The sequence below is a fragment of the Octopus bimaculoides genome, chromosome 6 (assembly GCF_046866305.1).
Source record: "Octopus bimaculoides isolate indiv1 chromosome 6, ASM4686630v1, whole genome shotgun sequence".
In the NCBI taxonomy this organism is placed as follows: domain Eukaryota; kingdom Metazoa; phylum Mollusca; class Cephalopoda; order Octopoda; family Octopodidae; genus Octopus; species Octopus bimaculoides.
Genome location: NC_142933.1, coordinates 118802030 through 118829348, shown reverse-complemented (window position 1 = coordinate 118829348; position 27319 = coordinate 118802030). Strand labels below are relative to the sequence as shown.

Here is a 27319-nt window from a genome sequence, read left to right as displayed (position 1 = left end):
TTTAGATGATTTGAATAAATAGAAAAAATGGTGCAGATCAAACAGATTCTACAATAAAAATAGTGTTTGGTTTCAGAGAAGATATTGAGATAGATATTGGGATTGGAAAATGCTTTAATTCTGTCAATGGAAAAAGAAAAGAAAAAAAGAAAAAAAACTGAAACAAAATAAAACAGAGTGAAAAGTAAAGGAATAGAATTACAAGAGAAAAGTTTACAAGAAAGGAAATTAAGGATAGTTCTAAGTACTTGGGGTAATTTGAATTTGGTTACTAGCACAAAAAATATGTAGAGAAGTTGAAATACAAAGAGAAGAATAGTTTTAGTAAAGTGAGACTACTATTAGAATAAAAGCTGGTTGGTAATGTTATTAGCAACTTTATATTGCTGAAAACTGAGTTTTTTGATTCATGTGTGTGAATATTCTCGGCAAATACCTTCTGTTATTGCTATACAAACCATCCCTAATTGCAGCTGAAGCTAATAAAAGACACTAATTTAAGATGCTGCAGAGTGGAACTGAACCTCAAACCACTTCACATGGCTGTCTGGTTAAGAAGAAACCTTTTAAACTACACAAGCACGTTTGCACTATTATAACTTATCAAATTCACTTAAGTGATTTCATATACAAGAACTGGATTTAAAAAGTTGATGGTTTGAAGCACCAAGCATGTTTTTCGTCCTTGGCAAAATCTTTAAATTCTCACTGATCAAGTTTGCTTAAGTTTGTAGGGCTTCCATCAGTTAATATTGACCATGCATCTTCAGGCATGTGCAAGATTTTTTGGGGAGGAAGATTAGTAGTTATCCATGCATGCAAGTCTCCATGCTCCACCTACCAATATTTATCCAAGGGAAAGGCTTCCAACTTGGACCTATACAGTTTGGCACCTGTGTTGCCACAGAGGTTTGCTGTCAAAATGTAATGAGCTGGAATAGATGCCACAAGGCACATCTTGGATTGGTACTTTATTTTATCAACCCCAAAAGTATTAATGGCAAAGTTGACTTCAGCAGGATTTGAATTTGGAGTGAAGACAGTTGGACAAAATACTGCGAGGTATTCTATCCAACACACTCACATGTCTATACTGTAAAGATTTTACAAACCTATGAATGTTTCCCATATTTAGCTTGAATATGGACACCTCTCACTACTTCTTGAAATATTTCTTTCAAGAGGTGATGTTTATAGAAGATGGGAGGCAAATCTCTACCTTAATATAATCCTTTCTGCTATTGGCACAAGGCCTGAAATTTGAGAGAGAGAGAGAGAGAACTAACTGATTACATCAACCCCAATGTGAAAATGATCCTGAAAGAAAGAAAGACAAAGTCGACCTCAGCAAGATTTGAATCCAGTAAAGTTGAAGAGATGCATTATGAGTTTGCTGCTTTGTCTAGCTTAATGTATGGCCAGCTTACCTTATGATGTTATTTAACCCCAGGTCAGCCCTGGTTCAGCACCCAAACCCAAACAAACCAAAGCTGTCACTTACAAATGTGTATGACTTGGAAGCATGTACTAAGCTTTTGCTAATTATTTTAAAGTGCTACTGTAGTTTCAAGCAGACACAAATACCCTTTCTACCCCATCCTCACCCTTAATCCAGTAGAACATCCAGGTTGATTGATTAGATTTACAATTAAAAGTATTCCAGCTGTAACTATCTCAGCTTGGTTTTCAAGAATAGTGTATCTATGATTACATTTTTCAAAGTGCTATTTTTTTAAAAGGCAGAAGTATATGATATTTGAGGGAGATCTCATTGCATTTTTTAGCAGGTTGAATAATCATATATTCTACACAACATAATTATTTCCAACAGCCATGTGATCTGAGCTATGGAAAATTAAGTGTATTGCCCAAATATGTAAAAAAAAAGAAAAGAAAAAAAAAAAAAGAACAACAACCATGGTTGTTTTGTTTTTTAACTGAAAACCTTTGAGTGATAGACTCATCCTTTTTACTTCTATTACTCAGACGTATAGACATTGCTGAAATATGTTCTAGAGTTTATCTCTGTAATCAAAGCTGAAGTATGCTTTATAGCTCATTCCTGCAGGAACAGTTCAGACTGCAATTCACAAATGAAATATGTTTTAGAGCTCATGTCTGTAAATACAGCTGTAATGAGTTTTACATCATCACCCTATGTGTTCTGTAGATTTTCCTTGAAAACTCAGCTGAATTAGGTTTCATTAATTTGTATTCAAATTCATAATTTCTCACAGGTAAAATGTAAAATATGCAGACATATCAACTGAAGGAAATGTTTCTCATCTGTTTAATACAACAAAGGCTTTGACACACTTGAGAACATTTCACTCAGTAAATAGGACACCTGTAACAAGATAGGAAGAGTTAGCTGCTTGTTGAAAATCTTTGGATAGGATTAGGATTATTTTTGTGATGCATGTGCCTGGTGTACCCTTATCAGACGGGTAGTCATGATGGGTATACTGGGCTTTGTATATTTTACCCCAGTGTCACTTTGTTGGCATGCACTGCTCTCTCACTCAATAATAATAATAATAATAATAATTCTTTCTACCAAAGGTACAAGGCTTGAAATTTTGAGGAAGGTAACTGGTAATTAATTTATCAACCACCAAAAGGACGAAAGGCGAAGTCGAGCCTGGCAGCATTTGAACTCAAAACGTGAAGACAGACAAAATACCACGAAGCATTTCGTCCAGCATGCTAACGATTCTTATTTCTTTATTGCCCACAAGGGGCTAAATATATAGGGGATAAGCAAGGACAGACAAAGGAATCAAGTTGATTGCATTGACCCCAGTGCGTAACTGGTACTTAATTTATCGACCCTGAAAGGATGAAAGCAAAGTCGACCTCGGCGGAATTTGAACTCAGAACGTAAAGACAGATGAAATACCGCTGAGCTCAACTGGTACTTATTTTATTAACCCTGAGAGGATGAAAGACGAAGTCAACCTCAGCAGGATTTGAACTCAGGATATAAAGTTGGAGGAAATGCCACTAAGCATTTTGTCCAGCATGTTAACAATTCTGCCAGCTTGCAACTTTAAAACATGAAAAGCAAAGTTGACCACGGTGGAATTTGAACTCAGACTGTAAAGGCAGATGAAATGCCGTTAAGCATTTCACCCGGTATGCTAACAATTCTGCCAGCTCACCACCTTATTAATAGTGATAATAATAATCCTTTCTATTGGAGGCGGGGAAGGGGGTAGTCAGTTACATCAACCACAATGCTTGGCTGGTACTTATTTTATTGGCCCTGAACAGATAAAAGGTAGAGTTGACCACAGTGGTATTTGAACTTAGAATGTGAAGACTGATGAAATGCTGCTAAGCAGTTTGTTCAGTGTGCTTATGATTCTGCCAGCTTACAACCGTATTAACAACAACAACAACAACAACAATAATAATAATAAAATATTGAAAACAAGCCAAAATATAATAGGCTGTTAGCACAATCTTGCAGAGAATTGCTTATGGTACATCAGCAGTTATGTGGTGAAATCACATCATTGCATTATATCTCCTTTCTCAGAATACATAGTCCACTCCTGGCATGTGTCTTACATTATTTAAGAAATCCGTTACCTTTAAGAAGCATTCCTTTAATTACCTAAATGAAAAATTCTCCTAGAAAGATGAAAGGTATGTTAACAAACTTTTATCTGCCTGTCAGCTATTTGTAATGAGTAGATAACAAACCATAGAACCAGTGAGCTGTCTTGAAGGCTGATCGCAGTAACAAAACATTGCAACCATAAATAAGGAAATTTACATCCTGTATGGCAAAATTCTTGGTCAGAATATAATCAACCTCACAACTGAACTGAAAAAGGATAAAATTAAAACATGGTACTCCCATAATATAGTTTATTTATAGTTTCAAATTGTTTCCAGTATATTGTTAGAATAATGTGTTTATGTGTGCAGAATTATATATTTCTTCTCTACAAAACCACTTCTTCACTTCTTTCAACAGGTGTATGATGAAATGCAATAAATTTCTTTTCCAACAAAATATCCCTGTAAAATAGATGTGTATTTTATACACAATAAACATGGTAATTAATTTCTTGACCAAAATTAATCATCCCTAAATGGTGAATTTTTAATTAATTACAAACATAATTGGGTCAATGCATTAAGTATGAAGCTGTCATTTAACTTAAATGCTATTCAAACACCATTCGATGGAATCGCATACATTAAATGATTTTCAAATAAAATCTCTTTCTATATAAATATTCTCTTAAAGGTCTAGTAAGTACATGTTAGACTATATACTAATTTCAAATTTTGGCACAAAGCCAGCAATTTTGTGGGTGGGGGGAAGTTGATTACAACAACCCAAGTATCCAACTGATACTTGTTTTATCGACCCCCCCACCAAAAAAAAAAACCATCAAAGGCAAGTTGGCCTTGGCAGTATTTGAACTCAGAATGTCAAGACAGATGAAATGCTGTTAAGCATTTTGCCCAGTCTTGTAATGATTCTGCCAACTCAGTACCTTTGTTAGATTACATATTGCTAAGACCATAATGTGTTTGGAGCTGTCATTTTACTTTCAAAGGATCAGACGCAATCTCCACTGCATGCTTCCATTGAAGTTGTAATCAGGTTAAATTTTGGACATCTCTACCTCACTTTCCTCAACAAAAAATGTTGATACTAAAAATAGCAACAATTCTTCTTATCCTTTGGAGTATAATTTCAAATGATTAAGCATTAAGCAAAGCAGCTAGTTAGAACATTTCTAGCTACTTTGCTTGTTGCAAGATCAGTGACTGATTGTCGCTTGGTTTTCTATATATTGCAAGCTGGAGTGAATTCCTGCTATCTCTAGCAGCTGAGTGCTCACCACTGATGATGGGCACAAATAGCCCAAAACTGGTGATCCTGTCATCTTCTAGAAGATTGTAGAGGTTTGCTCCTCTGCTTGCAATATGTACCAGGACCAGATTGCATCGATAACCAGCTGGAGGAGGCTCTTCCAAGGGTTAAAAACTGTAGAAACATCAAACAGTCATATTGATGTGGAGATAAACATTACTTCTTGGTTAAGCATTATTTTTCATTAATTACATTAAGAAGTGAAGACACAAGGCCTACAGGTTAGGATATTGAACTCATGGTCATAAATTTGTGGTTTTGATTTTCAAACAAGGCAGCATGTTACATTGTTGAACAAAAATCTTCGTTTCATGTTACTGCAGTCTACTCGCCTGAAAACAAGAATCCACAACAGCCAGGAGTTAATGCTACAATGGATTGATGTCTCATTCAGGAGGAGTATTGCACTCTAGATCACTTATAAGCCACAGGAAACAGGATAAGCTTTGGGCCAACATATATATATGTGGTTAGCCCTCAGCTAACCACATATATATATATACAGTTTTACCCCACCACACACAGACATACACTAAATAATTCATAATAAAATAAATAAAAGCAGTTATCAATGAACTTACCGCGCAATCATGCAAAACAAAACCAAGTAAACAATAAACTCCAACAGTCCACCAACAAATAAATTGAGGTATTTGTTTCCAACCAAATTTGATATCTTTAGTGAAATACCATAGTAACCAAGGGCTGCAGTAAACCTAGAAAGTGAAAAGAAAGGGAATAAGATCAATCGCATTTGGAAATAGCATGATTCAAAAGTGGCTTTAGCACTTAAACGATGTATGAAGTTTTTATTTTATATTTTGTCACAATTATATTTTTATATATTTTTAATACTCTCTTGGCTACTTTGTTGTGAATATCAATCAGTTTATAGGCACCCTTATCATTGACATGTAAAAGGGTGCCTGCGTCAGTGACACATAAAACCCACCCAGTACACTCTGTAAAGTGGTTGGCATTAAGAAGGGCATCCAGACATAGAAACCAAGCAAAAACAAGGGATTGGAGCCTGGTGCAGCTCTCCAGCTTACTGGTCCATATGGCCCTTGAGAATCCATACAACAAAATAGTAAATTGGGGATCCACAATAATTTTTTAAGAGTCCCTGAAAAATTTTGCAAGAAACATCTAGGTTTCTTTCCCTAACATTTTACAAAGTTCAGCCTACACAATTGAATGAGTGAATAACAAAATAAGAATTTGGATAGAAGTTTCCATAAGACTAGGTTTTAATCACTGAATGGCTATGGGGGTCCACCAGAATATAATAGTAATCAAACGGGATCATGGATAAAAAAAAAATGGTCGAGAATCTCAGAACTACACCAACAAATTTTATCCGATCCATGCAAATATTGATAAGTGAATGTTAAACTAATGAAGATGATGACTGTGAAGATGATGATGATGATGATGATGACGATGACAGTGACAAAGACAACAATGGTGCATGACACACACAAAAAGAAATGTTAGTACAGAAATCATCACTGCAATTCCATTTATATTTCCAGGCAGCAAGAGATGGAAGTGATTCGCAGCATGTCTTTGAAAAGTAACAATTCTGCTTTGCTTGTTCAGCTTTATTTCTTCCTCTCTTTGGAAAACAAGAAAGCTTTTACTTAATTTTATTCTGTAATTTTGATCTTGCTTTTATTCTCAATCACAATAGAAAATGTTTCTCTTTTCTTTACGGAAATATTCACACTTGAATTTCAATTATACTCACTTTTACCTGTCAAAATAGTCATTTTATCTATCGGCATAACTACCTGTGCTTTCTATTCTTTCACTGGTTTCAGTCATTAGACTGTGTCCCTGCTGTGATACCAGCTACAAGAGCTTTTAGTCAATCATATGAAGCCCAGTATTGATTTCAGGCTGGTAAATAATTTTATCAATCTCTATTTATCAAACTGCTTAATTTGTTTTGTTTTTTCTATATAATAAGGGGAAACAACTTAATACACTAATAAACATAAACAATAGACAAACACACATATACAAATACACACACACACACATCATCATCATCATCGTTTAATGTCCGCTTTCCATGCTAGCATGGGTTGGACGATTTGACTGAAGACTGGTGAACCAGATGGCTGCACCAGGCTCCAATCTGATTTGGCAGAGTTTCTACAGCTGGATGTCCTTCCTAATGCCAACCACTCTGAGAGTGTAGTGGGTGCTTTTACGTGCCACCGGCATGAGGGCCAGTCAGGCAGTACTGGCAATGGCCATGCTCAAATGGTGTTTTTTATGTGCCACCTGCACAGAGCCAGTCCCGCAGCACTGGCAACAACCTCGCTCAAATGTTTTTTCACGTGCTACTGGCACAAGTGCCAGTAAGGCGATAGTGGTAACGATCATGCTCAAGTGGTGCTTTTTACGTGCCACCAGCACGGAAGCTGGACAGTTGCTCTGGCAATGATCATGCTTGGATGGTGCTGTTAGTGCCCCACTGGCATGGGCACCAGTCATCGAATTTGGTTCGATTTTGATTTCACTTGCCTACATATGTATATGTATGTGTATATTTGTGTGTGTATATATATATGTATATATATATATTATATACATGCACACGCATACATTATTTCTTCTATACTGAAATTAATACTACAAGAAGAAGGTTCCAAAATGGTTGTAATCCTATGGAAGTCAAGTGGTTAAATAAATATATATTCATTTCTTATACCTTCTGACTTTATGGTTTTAAATATATATATATATATATACATATATATCTTTATATATATAAATATAATTTAGAGAAAAACTAACTATTAACAAATTCAACGATGAAAAATGTCATTCAAAACATCTAGAAAAACAAATATACCACAAAAACCCTATTCCAAAAATCAATAAATAGCAAATAATATTAAAAGATTACACATGTTTCGTGGCTATATTTTAAAATAAATTTGATTCTATCTAAAAATATAGTCACTCTTCAGGTCTATAATAATCATAAGAATAATGTGGCCAGATTTGGCCTCACACACCTATCCTACAATGTCATTTTAAAAATAAACAATCAATCACCAAAATCTCAAAGCTACAATACAAGATAATACATGATTAATTCAAAACAATATGAATAAATAAGCATTACATTTGACAAAATAATTTGAATGCTGAAGGGTTAAAGACAACAGGATGAGGTATGAAGTAGATTTTGGTACTATTTCTGTGGTGTTGAACAACCACATAGAGGCTACTTCATTAATCTTATATGTTTTTAGCATTTGTAGAATTTAACAGTGACAATAACAATCTTGCTGTCATCCTTAATATCACAATCACTCCTTAATTGTCACACCTGCCTCTTGTTGGTGTAGATTACACAATTAAGTAAATGGATTTTAAATTACCTAATCTGGGATTTAATTGAATTTCTCTTAAAACCATTATTGCCATTCTATTGTATCCACTTTCTCTTTATTTGTTCAAAACTACATGGTGGACTGTCTTCATTTTGGGTATAGTCATAAAGTACCAGCACCCAAGATTCTAGGATCCTAAGATCATTTGAATATTTCAACATAAGCATGGCTGGGCTGGGTGATTAAGAAGCTCACTTTGCAACCATATGGTTTCAGGTTCAGTCCCACTGCATGGCACCTTGAGTAAGTGTCTCCTACTATAACTCCAGACTGACCAATGTCTTATGAATGAATTTGGTAGATGGAAACTGTATAGAAGCTCGTAATACATATATATATGCAGTGGGAGTGTATGCGAGTGTATGTGTGTGTATGCGAGTGTATGTGTGTTTTTGCTTGTCCCCTGCTCACCATCACTTGACAATTGGTGTTGGTTTGTTTATGCTCCCATAACTTAGTGGTTCAGCAAAAGGGACTGGCAGAATAAGTACCAGACACCAGACTTTAAAAAATAAGTAAAGTGGGTGATTTTGTTTGACTAAATTACCCCAGCATGGTCGCAGTCTAATGACTGAAACAAGTAAAAGCAAAAGAATAAAAGACAGTAAACAAGAGGACACACTTACCAAAGCAGGAACATAATAATGCTAATTTTTCTAATGTTTGGCTTGGAGAAGATGTCCGTAAAGCCATACTGCCGTGTCATTTGGGCAGGATCATCTGCTGACATCTCTTCTTTTACACGATCGAATAGTTCCTTCGGAAATTCTAAACTGTTTGCTATAGACATTCGTTTAGCAACAAGTTCTGCTTCTGGGAACCGTCCTCGTAGCAAAAGCCACCGCAGAGACTCTGGAATTATGCTGGAAAGAATAAAAATTTAAGAATATGTAGATATTTAAACTAGACATAGATTTAAAAGTTTAAAAAAAGAAAAGAAGAATATTAAGAACTGAAAATGGAAACATATAAACAATTTCTAAAAAAAAATAAAATTGTCAATTAAATTAATTGACAATTAAACTAGGATTGGTTAAAAAGACTACTTTTGTATATTTACCAAAAACAAAATAAATACTTAGTCCTACCTAGAACATAGATTTTTTTATTTTTCTCATTTCTCATTATCTCCTCCTGCTGTCCACATATATCTCTATCTACAGAAATGTGTTTTTCTTATTCATTTATGTGGTGTTTACTAATAATTATGTTTAAAAATGTTAAATACACAAATAATATACATAAAACTACTTTGCATGGCGTTATATTTATGTTGATCATCAACTTCATCGAACTCTAACAATGTTGGCTACAACTGTTGCTGCTGTTGGTGTCCCCGCCTCTTCTCCCTTCTTTTAACACCCATTCCTCCATTTTTGATGCAGTCTGCTGTCTCATTCAGCAATGTCCAAAGAGTTCTTAAGCGAATATATTGTTCGCAGTTTGCAACAAATGATTCTCATTGTACACACACACGCAACAGACGTATGTGTGTTGTGTGTGTTTGTTGTGTGTGTTTGTGTGTGTATCACAACCATATCCTGTTTCTGCTATTTATATGGAGGAAAAAATCTTTTAATCAGTTACAATACTAATGCTTTATGAAATTCTGGTGACACTGGCTGCTGCATTTTTTTTCTTTTCACAAGTGTCTCATCTATGATAGAATTTAACTTCTGTTAGTCACACATTGGAGCATTTTTTTCTATCAGAACCACATTTAACATCTAATTTGCTAATGCAGTTCACAATCTTTGCATTAGAATTACAGTCAAATGACTGGAATCTTACTGAACTTCTTGTGCAACCAATGTTTACTTCTTAACACTGTTCTATGTTTATTTGAGATATTCTTTTATTAGTTTCAGTCATTTGACTGAGACCATGCTGGAGCACCACCTTTAGTCGAACAAATCAACCCCAGGATTTATTCTTTGTAAGCCTAGTACTTATTCTATCAGTCTCTTTTGCTGAACCGCTAAATTACAGAGACATAAACACATCAACATCGGTTGTCAAATGGTAGTTGGGAGACAAACACAGGCATACAAATATAGATACACACACATATATATAGACAAGCTTCTTTCAGTTTCCATCTTCCAAATCCATTCACAAGGCTTTGGTCAGCCCAAGGCTATAGTAGAAGACACTTGGCTAAGGTGTCATGCAGTGGGACTGAACCTGGAACCATGTGGTTGGGAGGCAAGCTTATCAAAGATATATATATATATATATGATGGATTATCGTGTGAATGACAAAAGAGGGTTCAGTAAAATAAGTGGTAATATACATATCACTCATACGTATATATATGTATCACTCATACATATATATACACACACATTATATACATATTTCCTATATATATGTTGAAGTTATGTTACATAGTGAAAGCAGTCCTTAAACCTGGCCCAGGATGTGATTGCTAAACTAAAGAACAACATAATCTGAACTGTAACCTCTTGCTCTCTTGCCTCCTCCCTCTCCTCCTCCTCTCTCTCAATCTCTTACTGTCTCTTTTGTTTACTATTCCATAAATAACATGACTTCTATTCTGTTTGAACCAGTTTGCTGGCAAAACTTGATTCCATATAGCTTTAAAGTACACGATAAGTAAAATAGTTTTAGGTTACCATAGTAACAAAGTGGACAGAAAAAAACAAAAAAATATAAAAAGAAATCCCCTCCCCACCCCTAATACCTTTATAACATGCACTGTATCCTAATCCTTTGACATTACCAATTCTTCAAACAACATTAGCTTCCTATATTACGATTGTTAGAATAAAAACAAAAAAAAAAGAAATATTATTATTACACAGTGTATAAGAATAATACAATTTTATTGTTAGAATATCCAGTGTGATATTGTTGAGAGTCATGAAGTTTTGATATCACATAAAAATCCTGTTGACTGGTTCAGCTTTAATGTGTATAACATGAAGTTATAGCAGAGTGTGTATAAAATTATAGTCCGTATCAAAATCAATAACCTCAGCTTTTCACTCTGATGCTTGTTTCTTAAAACCTGTATAAGCTCTGCCCTCGATTTTCAGTGGATGATGATGATGATGATGATGGTGATGGTGGTGGTGGTGGTGGTGGTGATGACAATGATAATAATAATAATAATAATAATAATAATAATGCACTTCTTGGAACCTCTCTAATACTCCGGAAGGTGCTCGAAAAATAAGAGGTGTTACCTTAGTTCACTGGTAGTGAACAGCTGACACCGTAGTACATCTCCAGCATCAGAAGCTGCGCAAAGGCAATATAATAATAATAATTATAATAATAATAATAATAATAATAATAATAATCCTTTGTATTATAGGCACGAGGCCTGAAATTTTGGGGGAGGGGGTTAGATGCTTACATTGCCCCAAGTGCATAACTGGTACTTATTTCACTGACTCTGAAAGGATGGAAGGTAAAATTGACCTCAGCAGAATTTAAATTCAGAACATAAAGACGGATGCCGCTAAGCATTTTGCCTGGTGGTATTAGTGGTTCTGCCAGCGCGCTGCCTCATAATAATAATAATAATAATAATAATAATAATAATAATAATAATAATAATAATGATGATAATAATAAACCAATCCTCTGCCCTGGGTTAGTACTTTTTTTTTTATAGATTCTGAAAAGATGAAATAAAAATAGACTTCAGTGGGGTTTGAACTTGGAGTCGATATAAACATTGTGAGGCATTTTCCCTGACACTTTAATCACTTAAACCAATTTGCCATCATTGTCACCGTCACCGCCACCACCACCATTTGACACCCATTTTTACCATGCTTGCATGGATCTGATCGAAATATTTTAGTAAATTTTTTTTAGAGCTGGATGCCCTCCCAGTTATAAGTCTATCACAATATCAATGTCATTTATACAACATCTGTCGGTATGTATTGGTAGCATCAGTAAATTCTCTTGTGAACAATAGTTATATCAGACATTAAATTTTTATTGAGAAATCCAAAGTTTGGATTTATGATTAAGTGAACCTGAAAAATGTTCACAGATATAAATGATAAGCAAGATGAGGAATGCAAGCTCAACTACCTCAGTAGGTGTGTTTAACATAGAGCCTCATCCAAAAGGACAGGATAAAAGAAAATAACTCAAAATACTTGGGTGTTAATGGAAATATATATATGAGGGCACATGGTCTATTGGTTAGGGTATTGCACTCACGATCACAAGATCTTGGTTTCAATTCCTGGACTGGGTGGTGCATTGGGTTCTTGAACAAAACACCTTGTCTCACATTGCTCAGTGATTACTTTGACACCTGACATATGGTACACTGTATAGCACATACATTTGATCACTATAAACATATTATTTGTGTAGGTTGTTGAGTAAAAAATTCCAGAGCCATCTTTCTATGAGAAACTGTAATCATATAACTTCGTTAACCCCTCACTTTTATAAATTTCTTTTTCTGTAAATATATTTGTGAATAAAAATCTCACAAGGAGTTTTTTTGTACTGTAGTATGTGTCTCAGTGTTTAGAATAGTTACACTATGTCCTTGCATTTCATAAGAGACAACTACAGGAATTGATGACAGGAAGGGTGTCTAGCTGTGAAATATTGCTTCAGGAAAACCACCCAACCCATGGAAAAGTAACAGTAAAATAAAAATGCTGCTGTGATGGTGCTGTTATTGTTGATGATGTGATGATGATGATGATGATGATGGTGATGATGATGATGACGATGGTAATGAGGACAAGAATAACGATGATGACAATGACGAATCTTATTAAATGTTTTGAGAAATCCGAAAGAAATCTTAAATTCTCAGCTACTCAGAGGAAGCAGGTGGCAGAATGCTTTCATCAACCAACTATTGAATGTTTGAATTCCATTGTTCAACAGGAGTCCTACTGTGGCTTCCAGGTGATTGTTGTACATTCTGATTACTGAACACAGGAAACTGCTATCAAGTGTGTACGACTTGGTTATCGGGCATGGAACTGTTGGATCTCCTGTATGGAATATTGTCCACCAAGCTGTAATGACAACACAGCTCTGATGTGCAGCCATCAACCTTCCTCATCATGATCATCAACATCAGCAACAGCAGTAGCAGCACCACCACCATTATTGTCATCAGTCTTCATCATCATCATTGTCGCTATCATCATCATCATCATCATTTGCTGCTGATTAATACTGTAGTAACCTTAAGCTTCTTTATGTGTGACGATAGTGAGAGATTATCTCTAGATCTTTCTACACAAGTTTTAGATCAACAAATTGTCATGCATTTCAAGGCCTGAAAATTTCTAATAATCAACAACTGTGTTATGTATTTATGCATTTCAAAGTTGTGATGACAAAAACAACATATTATGGAAGGACCAAGCTGGGAGAGTATGTAACAACCAAACATAATGCTGCCGGTTCACATCACTCTGCTTGAATTACAATATGTCCACAGCCAACACACTCAACCCTTTTTCCTGTTCAAATCTTTTTGATAAGTTTGTCTTAAACATCCATGCTTGGCATTTGGTTTTTTGGGTGAGCCCTTATTTCATACATCCTGAATGGTTCAAAGTTTTCCTTTCATAAATTTTTTTTTTTTACTTGTTTCAATCATTTGACTGTGGCCATACTGGAGCACTGCCTTTAATTGAGCAAATCAACCCCAGGACTTATTCTTTGGATGCCTAGTACTTATTCTATCAGTCTCTTATGCCGAACCGCTAAGTTACGGGGATGTAAACACACCAGCACCGGTTGTCAAGCGATGTTGGGGAGACAAACACAGACACACACACATATATATATATATACATATACACGACGGGCTTCTTTCAGTTTCCGTCTACCAAATCCACTCACAAGGCTTTGGTCGGCCCAAGGCTATAGCAGAAGACACTTGCCCAAGGTGCTATGCAGTGGGACTGAACCCGGAACCATGTGGTTGGTAAGCAAGCTACTTACCACACAGCCACTTCTGCACCTATGGTTATAAAATATTGATTCAAATTTTGGCACAAGGCCAGCAAATTCAAGGGAGGAGCTAAGTTGATTAAATCAACCCCAATGCTCAGCTGGCAGATATTTTAGCAGCCCCCCCCCCAAAGAATGAAAGGCATTTAAACCCAGAATGTAAAGAAAGAAGATTCCACTCAGCATTTTTCTTGCCTACCAATGATTCTGCCGGCTTGCTGCCTTCCATGGTTAAAAAAATATTGGTAACATGTATCATAAACAATACCTGAAAGGTAGCGAGCTGGTACATTTGTTAGCAAGCTGGGCAAAATGCTTTGTGGTATTTTGTCAGACTTTATGTACTGGGTTCAAACTCCACTAAGGATGACTTTGTCTTTCATCTTTCTGGGGTCAATAAGAATAAGTACAAGTTGAACACTGGGGCAATGTAATTGGTTTAACCCTTCCTTCCATATTGCTGGCCTTGTGCCAAAATTTGAAACCAACATGGATTATGTATGATGTATGGACACCAGAGAAATATGTCCTGTGTATTACACATGACATACACACACACAGGACAGGCAAAGGGTTAATACTTTAGTCAAATTTTAGCCAAGGTAGGTGTCATAGATAAAGCTATTCCAAGCTGTCAGCAGAGGTAATATTGTGATGGAATAATTGATGATTGATAATTGATTAGTATGTTTATAGTGTCAAGCTTAATTCTTCTCATGGGAAAGCTGTCTATGGTAAACTAGTAACCTAGACAAAAGGAGATTTGTCCCTTGTTTACGAAATACTAAGGAAACCAAAGATTAAATACTAACGTAAGGATCATTTTTGTTCTACATTTTATTTTCGGATGATTGAAAAATCAGAGTCTTGAGTGCAACAAAAATGTTGAATATACAAATAACAACAGTATCAACAATGACAAAACAATGAAGTATGACCAAGCTACTTCAAAATGATTAGGAAAAAATTTAAGATACTTACAAAATATATGGGATGGCTAAAAGACTTGGTAAACTGATAGCCATCTGAAGATGGCGCCAATTTCTCAGAAGATAACCGAGGCCAGCCAAAGCCATAACAACTGTTCCAATCACAATTGCAACAAAGATACCAGCTCGAGCTCTGTACTTTGTTAGATACAGTTCCATTGTCATCACGAATGTAGTTGTTTGAAGACCCTAGACAAAGTAGAGAAAAATCATTGTCCCATTACGACAGTATATGTCATTTCAAAGTTTGATTCCACATTGCTTTATGTATTTGCCATTAATAATAATAATGATAATAATAATGATTTTTTTTTCTACTAAAGGCATATATATATATATATATATATATATATATATATATATATATATACACTTGGTGGGCTTCTTTCAGTTTCTGTCTACCAAATCCACCCACAAGGCTTTGGTCAGCCTGAGGCTATAGTAGAAGACACTTGCCCAAGGTGCCATACAGTGGGACTGAACCCAGAACCATGTAGTTGGGATGCAAGCTTCTTATCACAGCCATGCCTATATATATATATATATATATATATATATATATATATATAAATGTAAGATCCAGAGATCGAGGTGTAGGAAGAAAGTTAGCTTCAAGCAATCCATAGTAAATATAAGAAAACATCTTTCAGGGACAATAGTGGTTTATTGAGACAGAAGGTTGTGGATTTTTTGGTATCGAAGTACGATAAACTGAAAAAAAGTTATTTTCATACTTCATGGTAGGCAACCCCGAATAAGTAAAATTCATGTCCCTGACCCTCTCCCTCTTCCAAACCCAACCATGCTCACCACTGGCTGTTCCCCCCCTCCCTCCATTCTCCCTCATGTGTCCACTGATTCCTCAAAAGGCATGTTGGAATTTAAAATGGTTACAGCAAGATATGAAGCCTTAAACATAGATTTAGCTAAATACAGTTTATGTTTATTCTATGGTGTTAGGCAATCAAAAACACAATATTATATAAATACAGGGATATAAAATATAAAATTAAGTAAATAACAAAATGAAAATCATCATCAGACTTATAACTGATTTAATTTTGTTTTTCTTTCGTTGAAATAAAATTTTACAGCTAGCATTATTTAATGAGAACAAACAAGATCTATTTCTACTGAATAGCAAAATGTCATTTCTGTCAGATATTAATCTTTCCTACTGGTAATTATAATGGAATAATTTTAAATATAATGAATTACTTAATAAAATAAATAAAAACAAAAACAAACAAGCAGAGAAAAATTTTAATAAAAAGCAAACAAAAATAACGACAAGGAATATAAAAAAAGGAAAAGTAGAAAATTGTAAAATATCAAGTGAAATCAACCAGTTTGGTAAAGTTCACCTAAATGTCACCACAAAGTTTTGATTTGGTAACAATTAGAATCTCAAGTTTTTTTCACTACAATCCATCAATTCATCTCATTGTCTGTGAAGCATGAACAAACAGTTTTGTATAACAAATGTTATCAGTCGATCTTTTGAAACGGCTGCACTTGAAAATGATTGCAATATATAGTGTTCAATAGGAATTAGCAGGAATACAGGATGTTCACGAAATTGCCAGTATACGAGCAGAAAATAGAGACACAAATCTAAATGTCCACTCTGCACTTGGCTGAATGAGAAAAGTTAGCTAAAGATTCAGACAAAAGGTGTTTTGTCTGAATCTTTTTGTTTCGATTTCCAGTTACTGAAGACAACCTCATGAATTATGATGCAACTGTCAGAAACTGTGAGCCAAAATAGCAGCATTTTTATACCAACTGACTGATTGATTTATTTTCTATCAGAATTGGTGAACAATAATGTCATTGATTACAGGTTTCCAAGGAGCTAGTCACTGGTCCACTGCATACCTGACAGTGAGAACGACAAGGGAATGACTGCAATTTGGTTCACAACAAATAGTGCCAAGGGATTTCATGGCAATGTTTACATTCTTCGCCAATTGACATCAACAAAAGATGTACACACATATATATATATATATATATACATATGTTATGTGATTCACAAAATAATCCCAGCACAAAAATAACAACACACACACAAAGAAGGTTCTTTGTTATGGCTGGTCAGAGAGTGACCGTTGATTTTGCACCTATAAAGCACTCAGCTGTGTGGATGACTGCATAGATGACTTGTCAGACTCAAATGGCTGGCGGCATAAAAACCCCGGCAAGTTGCCTATGTGGCTAAGGGGCATGAAAGCTTGACATCACATGCTGATTGTAAATAAGGATCACTGTCACACAAATGAGATTGTTCATTTCTAGTCATCTGTGAAAAACATGCCTGGCTTTGTGGAGAAACTACTTTACTTGGAAACAAGTGAAGGTTGGTAACAGGAAGGGAATCTGGACATAGAAAATGTATCTCGGTAAATTCTCTTTGACCCATGCAAGCATGGAGAAATGGACAGTCAGGTGATGATGATTATAGATATATATATATATATATATATATATATATACACACACACACGCATATAAATTGCACATATTTTAAGTAGCCTAAAGTTAATTTATATTTAGTTTATATATATACTTTAAACACACACACACACTCACACACACTCACACACACACACACACACACACACACACACACACACACACATATGTTGAATAAAGTTACAACATGGTCTGATTTTCATGTTTTCTATTATTGCATTTGAAAAAAAAAATTTTTACAATGTAGGAGTGTGTTAAACATTAAAAATAATATTTTGTAATGCTCATAAACTTCAATTAGTGCTTTCATATATATTCGTAGTAATCATTAAATTTCAAAATGTATTTAACTGACAGTTGAGTTGAGTGCTTGACAACTGTAGTAAAATGACTGACTTCTTCCTTTCTATACCTTTTAGAAGGCTCCAACAAGCTGAATTTTTCAAATACGGATTTCACCAATCAGCATGCAGCTTAAAAGTCATGGTTTGCTGGGTGCACCAATATTACTGGCATAGATCCTACTTTTATTTTAACCAATCAGCTTGCTGAAGGGAGTCAAAAGACTAGGTGATGTTAAATTGAGTGACTGATTAAAGTCTACCATACAAGACCAGGAATGTTTCCTCTGACAGACTTCCACATAATTTCTTTTAACCAAATTTCACTCATGAGACATTAGTCAATCTGAGGTTACAGCTGAAGACAAGTTCCATATAGTGATATCAAACCCAAAACAACGTGACTGTGAAGAAGACTTTTTAATCATACAGATCTTGCCCGTACTTGTCAAATTTAAACATCGTTAAAATGAGTGGAAAATATAAAAGAATTTTTTTGTTTTGGAAATAAATATATTGAGAAAAGTATAATTGTTTTTGAATATAAATACGAAATATAATTTTAGAAAAGAACCAGAAATCTTACCTGGATACAAATTCCTGTTAAAAAACGTAGAACTGAAAAGATTTCATAGTGTTGGACATGAGCTGCAATTGTTCCAAGAACAATGGGAATATAAAGGCAAATTAACATCACAGGCTTTCTACCAAATTTATCAGCCAAGAAACCAAAAAGGAGACCACCAATCATGACTCCAAGAAAATAAATGGTTACCACCAGTGAACTCATATAGGAACGGTTACATATTAGATCCCACTGAAATAAAAGACAAGAGAAAAGAGAAGATAATATTAAATTCATAAATGCATAAAGAGATGCAAACATGTAGATAAATTTACCATATTTACTGATATGTATAATATCAGATATTTAATATAAGATATTAAAGTTAAGAATGGGTTTAGTTTTATACTTGAGTGGAAAGGAAAAGAAGAGGAAAATCCACATTACTGATTTTAAGAACAAAAATGGGTGCCAACTGAGATTTTCCTGTACAATCTCAAATATAAATACAGTATATATATGTATGTGTGTGCATAAATATATAATAAATACAGAATATGTGTGCTTGTGCATTTTATTCAAAAAGAAAAGTCGAATTACTAACTGCCTCCAATTTGATGTTGCATGTTTGAAGAAATTTCTGCTTTTCTGTTTTTTAACTAAAACATGGTCAAAGCAAGGATAAAGTAATCTACAGGGACCATTCAAAAGAATAAATATAAATATATCTCTAAATAAATCTTTAATATTTTGATAGTTATTAAACATTTAAATCAACTCTTTCCCTTCATTAACACACATCTGTCACAACACTGTTGTGTTTAGGTTTATCAAAATAAACCACTGTGAAAGGTCTCTCTTATGTGAAAAACTATAACTTAGCAGTTCAGTAAATAGAGTTTGATAAAACAAGCACCAGACTGAAGAAAGTACTGAAATCAATATGATTAGCTTAAATACTTGAAGGCGGTGCCACAGGATGACCAAAGTCCAATGAGTGAACCATTAAAAGAAGAAAAAATAATGCTGATGACTGTACAAAACACATTATGCATATCTCTAGGCTTCAAAAGACAAATCAGTGGCAAAAAGATTGAAAATAATCAATATAGATTACAGTCTACTTGTATTGAACTTGACAATATGGTATTTGATGTTTGGTACCAGCTGTTTCTTTCTAACATAAGTACAAGTCCTCAATTTTAGGGAGGAATATGGTTACTGTAGTCATTATCATCTAGCTATCAGAATAAATATGTTCAAAATATATCTGCATCATCCACCACAAGGTCTGGTCCTTGTCGAGGTGAGGTGTCTTCAGTGCCTTAATGACTCCGAAAGCTATGCTAGGAGAGCACAAGGTCCTGGTAGGACCTCTCTTACTGCACAAGGCAAAGGATAAAGGGTTAAATAAATAAATAAATAAATAAATATTATTAGTGTTCATCAACCTAATACAATGTACTTCGTTCTGTTTATTGCGAGATTTTATTACTTTCTATCTGACAGAAGTGTTCATGGAGTCATAAACAGCAATCAATGAACTGAGTTATGAAATGAAGCAAGAATAATTGTGCCTCAGAGACACTGGGAAACCCAATAGCGGAAGTGAGTATTTATGAACTCATGACAGCTGAAACATCAGGAGGTGGTCAGGATGTTTAATGAACTCAACAATCACAGCTAAAGAGAAATGAATAATGTCTATATCATCACACCACCAGCACCACCACCACCACCACCACCACCACCACCACCACCACCGTGTCTATGTTTGTCTCCACCACCCACCACCCACCACCACCATCACTTGACAGCTGATGTTGGTGTGTTTACGTCTCCGTAACTTAACGGTTTGGCAAAAGAGACCGATAGAATAAGTACTAAGCTTACAAAGAACAAGCCTGGGGTCAATTTTTTCAACTAAAAAACCCTTTAAGGCAGTACTCCAGCATGGCCACAGTCAAATGACTGAAACAAGTAAAAGAATGGTTCTGCCAGTTTAGCACTTTAGTAATAAGAATAACGGTTTCAAACCTCAGCACAGAGCGAGTTCTGAGGGGGGGGGGGCAAACTCTATTACATTGACTCCAGGAAGGCAGTGAGACGCTGGTAGAATCATTACATCATTACATGCCAAACAAAATGCTTAGCAGCATTTCGTCCGTCTTCACATTCTGAGTTCAAATTCCACCAAAGTTGACTTTGCCTTTCATCTTTTCGGGGTAGGAAAATAAGTACCAGTTGAGCACTGGAGTTGATGTAATCAACTGAGCCTCCTCTCCCCAAACTTACTGGCCTTCTACCAAAATTTGAAACCAATATTTGAACACAGAATGCAAAAAGCAAGAAATATTGCCAGGTATTTTGACCAACTCAGTAACAATTCTGTCAGATCACGCATATGTGTTTTCCGATGCTAGCATAAAATGGCTAGATTTGTAAACACAGCATTCTTCAACCTTCATCATTTTTTAAACTTCTACTCTTTTCTGCTGTTAATGCAGGCTGTGTCAAACAAACAAATACATGTGGAGTACTTTGGAAGGGAAATGTTTAAAGAGCTCACTGACCTCTGCTATTATTGTCCATTCATTGTCCACTGGTTCAAACTGCCACCCAACATCACAAGTAGTGCTGTAATTGGCTCCTGTTGACTCGTTAATCACTTTCAGCAAACACTCATCTCCATATTGTTCACCGGGAGTGACCAGGTTCATATATTTGGTGCCAGTGCTGTTGAGAGTTAAACTGCCTCCTCCTCCTCCTCCTCCCCCAGTTCCATCGCCTCCTCCTCCATCGTCACTAATACTGGTACTGCTGTAGTTGGTGTTATAAGTCATAGCCATTTCAGCAGCAATGGTCGACTTGCACCGGTAAGGTGTCTGTAATAAGTAGAATGTATTCACAATGTTGTTGAAGAAAATAGGGAACATGTTGAGCCCTAGAAACAGGCTAAGCAGCAGTTGGAATCGACCTGGGTCGCCGAGCCGTGCTATGAGGTGATCAATTTTTGTAGTCATCTTCGTCTGTCACTTGCTTCTCTGTAACAAAAAAAATAAAGAATAAAAAATACAGGTTTCATTTTAAGATCATGCATTTTAATTTTTAAAATTAAAAAGCAAAATAAGTTTGGGGAAAGAAAAAAAACAATCATTTCAATTTCTTTGAAACAAAATAATATATGGAAAAAAAGAGTTATAATATTTCAAGACAATTTACAGGGAGGAATCATTAATTACATTATGCTAAACTTCAAAGTAGCAGCTTACAACCCAGGGTGAGAGGGGGGAGGGGACTGCATCTTGCTAGATAACATGGTGGGTGAGACATAGAGGGTAAGTATACATTTTATTAAAATCACATTGGAAATTGAAATAAGCTAGCTCTTAAAAATAAATTTATTCTGTTAAGCACATGAAGGACGACTTTATTTGGATTTTTTCTGTTTGGTTGTACTTTTTTAAATTTTTAAATTAAGTGAAAATTTTCAAATTTGGGGCATTGATGTAATTTTTCAAGCTGAATCTCAGGGCCTAATTCATTTGTTCCAGAAAAATATTTAAAAGAAATTACAGAGGTTTAAAGTTTGATGATTTTTACCAAATCAGAAAACAGGATTTGGAAGCTATCATTTTGTGTGTGACTGCAATCGTAAGACAACAAAACCATAAAGTCAACAACATTGTGATGATAGTATTTGTGTTTTAAGCATTTAATAAGTGAAAAATGATCCCAAAATTAGTAAATAACACATATTTTGTAGTCTTAAACATTCAAGAGGTGGGTATTGAAAATGCAATGTAAGATATAAAAAAAAAAACAGCAACAGATGGGTACAAACAGGAAAACATAGTGTAAAATATCAGTTTGTAAACAAATGGTTTTTCACAAACAAGAGTTCCAACGCTTAGCTTGTTACTATGGAAACAGGCACCTATATGTCTGTGGCTTTCAGTTGGCTAAAATTACCCAAAATTTGCAAACTTTAAAAGCTATTAACTGTTTATTTATTGATTTATGGTGAAAAAGAAATGTCGTATCAATAATTAGCAGACAAAAAACTACATCAATTTGAAATCAATTGGAACAAAACTGAAAATATTGAAAAGTGACAACCAAACTGGACAAAATCCCTTAATTTTACTACAAATGTACATCTCACCCTCAACAGTTTAGAATGGAGAACTGTGCCTGTATTTCATTTGTAATGACATACTTCTGTGAACATGGATTCGGTTCACTTTTGTCACTCAAGACAAAACCTGGGAATCACTAGCATCCACAGTCAGACCTGTGGATCACATTTGGTAAGGAACTTTCATGTTCTAACAAAGTTATGAATAGGAAGCAGCAGGAATAAAGAAGCAATTGAATCTTATGTTCACCAATTGTGACTAATTTACTAATGTGACTGATAACAGTTTTTTACTTGGTTTATATTTGCATTTATGTGTGAGTGCCATCTAGAAAAGCACCCATGTCGGTGCCATGTATAAGGCACCTGTGATGGTGCCATGTTTAAAGCACCCATATTGGTGCTACATATAATGTACCTGTGCTGGCTCCATGTATAAAACATCCAGTACACTCTGTAAAGTGGTTGGCATTAGGAAGGGCATCTAGCTGTAGAAACCATGCCAAAATGGACAACTGGAGCCTGATCAGCTCTCCGGCTGGCCAGATCCTATTAAACTTATGCCAACATGGAAAACAGATGTTAAATGATGATGAAGATAATGGTTTTTAGGCACTGAGTTAAAAGTTTATTTTTAAAATTTTTGTTCACTCACGTTACTGGACGTGATTCAATTTGAAAGAAAAACGAAATTAACCATTAGAAAACTGACCTTTTCTTCTTCAAATGTGACATTAGTTTTGTAGGGGAGCATGAAAATTAATCAAATGTTTTCTAAGAGTGTGCAGCATAGAAAAGGTTGGGATACACTGCTTTAAAAGAGAGAAGGTGAAGAGTTGTTGAGAGAAGCTCATAATGACATTGTGGAGAGCAAAGGATGAAAGGTCAGTAATTTTGCCTGAGGTGAAATGTCTAGAAAGATCAATAATCATAAATCGTAATGAGCCACAAACGAGGATAATATACTGACTATGATTGATCAATGTATTGACAAATTGACTACAAATCATTTTTTTTCTTTCTATTATTGAGCTTGATTTTACTCAAGAAGAATGATGTATAATGTATAATGTGAGATATGGAGATGAATCAATCATTTATATCGTTAAATATTTCATTGGAGGATTCAGTAATTATTTGGGTTGAATTCATTAATTTTGCGAAATCTAGTTTTAAAGGTTTGAATTCAAATGTTATATGAAAATTTTCCAAAGTTATTCCTGCCTTTCTTGTGTTGGCCATTCTTCATGTGTGTTTCTATATTTCAAAGAGATGAGTAAGTTAAGAAGCCCTGATCTAGTAGGCCTATGATCAAAGATGCTCCAGTTGTGACCATCCCATCTTTTTTCCCACCAAAACGGTATAATTAGAATTACCTTTCCAGTATATCTTACCATTTTTTAAAAACAATATGATGACTCAAGAGAAATTTGGCTGCTTTTGCTAGGAAGCTGAATACAACCACGTAGAAGTTTCGTTAGATTGACTATATTGATGAAGGGCAATGGAAATGACTAACATTCCAGCGTCTGTGACTCGCATTACCATCTCCTCACAACAATAATTCTGTTCCTCTCATCACCTTGCCAAGAATCATCACACACTCTCTCATGTCCTTCTTCCAAATGTGGCTGCTTTTAGTCTACCTGGTCATAAGGTAACCTTATGCTCTAAGGTGGTGGTTGGCAGTAGGATTGGTGTCCAACCATAGAAACTACACTAAAACAGTTGAAGCACGATGTTGTCCTCCAACTTGTTGCATTTAAGTCAAAAACCATCCAACCCATTCTAATATGAAGGTAGATGTGAAATGATGTTGATGATATGTGTGTGTGTGTGTGTATTTTGCTTAGGCATTGCAAGACAAAAAAGCCCACTGTAGAACTCAAGATATGCTTGTTTCAGAACGAAGTGTTAGCTGAGTCTAAAGCGGTTATAAAAAAGAAAGAAAAAATGACAAAGGAATAAATGATCATCTTATTAAGTTTGTTAGCTTTCAAGTGTTTCTACAATGAGATGCAGTGGACTCATAGCTGAGTGCCCGAGTAACACCTTATAGCTTATGTTCAAGGCTCTGATGAAGCTATAAGGGTGTTATTCAGGCACTCAGCTATGAGTTCACTGCATTTTATAGCAGAAACAGCTGGAAGCTAATGAAATTCATAAGATAATCATTTATTCTTTTGTCACCTCTATTTCATAAATATATATATCATCAACATCATCATCATCATATGTATGTGTGTGTGTGTGTGTGTGTGTGTGTGTGTGTGTGTGTGTGTGTGTGTGTGTGTGTGTGTGTGTGTGTATATATATATATATATATATATATATATATATATATATATATATATATATATATATATATATATATATATATATATGTATATATTATAGTTGAGAAGACAGTTAACAGTATCACTTGTACCATTTTCAGAATATAATACCTAAGACATTTATTATGAAAATATACTTCAATAATGATACTATACAAATAGGAAATGTAGAATTCTGTAGCCCCATAAAAGTAGTAATTCCCTTCTACAATGGTCACAGTGAAGAAAAGAAAAGACACTTGCTAGTGAAAGTTCTTTGTCCGATGACAAATAGCCATATAACTACTTGCTGGTAGAAGAAAAGGGAAAGTGTGTGTGTGTGTGTGTGTGCGTGCGTGTGTATGTGTGCGTGCGTGTGTATGTGTGCGTGTGTGTGTGTGTGTGTGTGTGTGTGTGTGAGAGAGATATTTGTAACGATGCAGTTTCAGTTTATAAGAAGTAGTCTTCAGAAACAATATTTGCCCAAGCATTAGGAATATGGAAAACTGAAAGAGACTCTGCATTCAGGTATGGTTGCATTTTACAAGATTCTTTATACAAGCAGTAATTTATTTTCTGAAGATATATCAATGAAAATACTTCTGTTATGCAAGCAAGTTTTGAAGTGTGTGAGATATTTGCAAAGTAAGTGGAACTGCACATGGAAGGTGAGTTGGTTGAAGAGTCTATAGTTGCTGTTGCATGAACTTTAACTCAAGAAGCTGTGAGATTGTTTGAGAATATTAGTTTATCACGGAGGACAGTTTCTGACCATACAAAAGACATGGCTAATGATATCCAAGTATCCATGAAACAAGCAATATCATAATTTGTGTTTTATTCAATGGATAACACAACAAATATGGAAAATACAACACAGTTGCTTATATTTTAAAATGGCATAACAGTAAACTTTATGACAAAAGATCTGCTTGCTTTAAAATCAATGCATACAACTATAAAAATTGGATGAGATATGACGGCTCGGCCGTCTCTCCCCAGTTCTTATATTAATCATTAAATCCAGAAATACAACAACACGAGGGATAACGGTAACGACAGATCAATAGTTTATTCTAGGTTGGTGTAGAGCCGTTTTGTTCCTGGGTGAATAGGCATGCCGCTAGAACACCAAAGAAGCTTCGACCACATGTCGGGGTCGAGTTGTGTGAATACCTGTTGTCACCACCGCTGCTAGAGAGAGAAGAGATACGTGTTGTCACCACCGCTGCTAGAGAGAAAAGAGAGATCGAACGCTATTGCTCTCTCTCCACCTGTTGCATTGCGCATGCGTGCTCGGGTACTTCCACTGACGGCAAGTCCCTTGCACATGTGAAATGCCACTTCCCAAGATGGCGGCCAATGGCGGCCACACGCGCCACTACACAACTATCAAAAGCAATCTTTTTCTTGAGGTGAAATCAATAATAAGTAATTTCAATTTATTCTACAATAAACTTAGTGCGACATGAATGGTGGAATATCAAAGTGGCCTCATTGATTTAAACAAGAAAAAATAAGAGAACAATCAGCTTGAATCTAATACCTTAATAGTGTATCACTGTCTTAACCACTGCCAGATTTATTGGACATCCTGCAGGATGAAAAACAAAATCCATCAAAGGGTAGAAGAATTCAAGAGAGTCAAAAGACATCCAATAATGTGTGAAGGCTTGTGGCTTAGTGGTTAGGGTGTTGCACTCATGATTGTGAGATCATGGGTTTGATTCCCAAACTGGCTGTGCATTTTGTTCTTGAGCAAAATGCTTCATGTTGTTCTAGTCCACTCAGCTGTAAATGGATAAACTTGAGAGGGATTGACATACAACAATGAGATAGTTACTCAGGAAAACCACCTGAATTGAGGTCTCATGAACTCCATGTTGTATTCAGTAACTGAAAAGACGAATAGTACAACCTGTATTGTGAATTGCTTGGCTAAGTGGTTACAGAATTGGGCTCATAATCATGAGGTAGTGATTCCTAGACTGGGTTGTGTGTTCTGTTCTTGAGCAAGGCATTTTATTTTCACATTGCTCCAGGTCACTCAGCTGTAGAAATGAGTTGCGATGTTACTGGTGTCAAGCTTTTCCCTTGGATAAAATCAGTGGCATGGAAAGGGAAGACTGGTATGCATGGGTGACTACTGGTTTTCTATAAGCAACCTTGCCTGGACTTAAGTCTTGGAGGGAAACTTCCTAGGTGC

General features: G+C 35.3%; 1 protein-coding gene across 8 annotated transcripts in view; it reads right to left on the bottom strand.

Moving 5' to 3' along the window:
• Nucleotides 1-27319, bottom strand: part of LOC106881073 (organic cation transporter protein) — a 322600-nt gene that overhangs the window by 41047 nt on the left and 254234 nt on the right. For all 8 annotated transcript variants that reach the window (XM_052968537.2, XM_052968543.2, XM_052968540.2 and 5 more), the window contains 5 exons: nucleotides 21234-21704; nucleotides 18682-18912; nucleotides 15272-15468; nucleotides 8937-9173; nucleotides 5479-5613 (listed from right to left, as the gene is read on the bottom strand). In XM_052968537.2, the coding sequence (XP_052824497.1) occupies nucleotides 5479-5613; nucleotides 8937-9173; nucleotides 15272-15468; nucleotides 18682-18912; nucleotides 21234-21683 (1250 nt within the window). In that variant the 5' untranslated portion in view covers nucleotides 21684-21704. The remainder of the gene's footprint in view (nucleotides 1-5478; nucleotides 5614-8936; nucleotides 9174-15271; nucleotides 15469-18681; nucleotides 18913-21233; nucleotides 21705-27319) is intronic.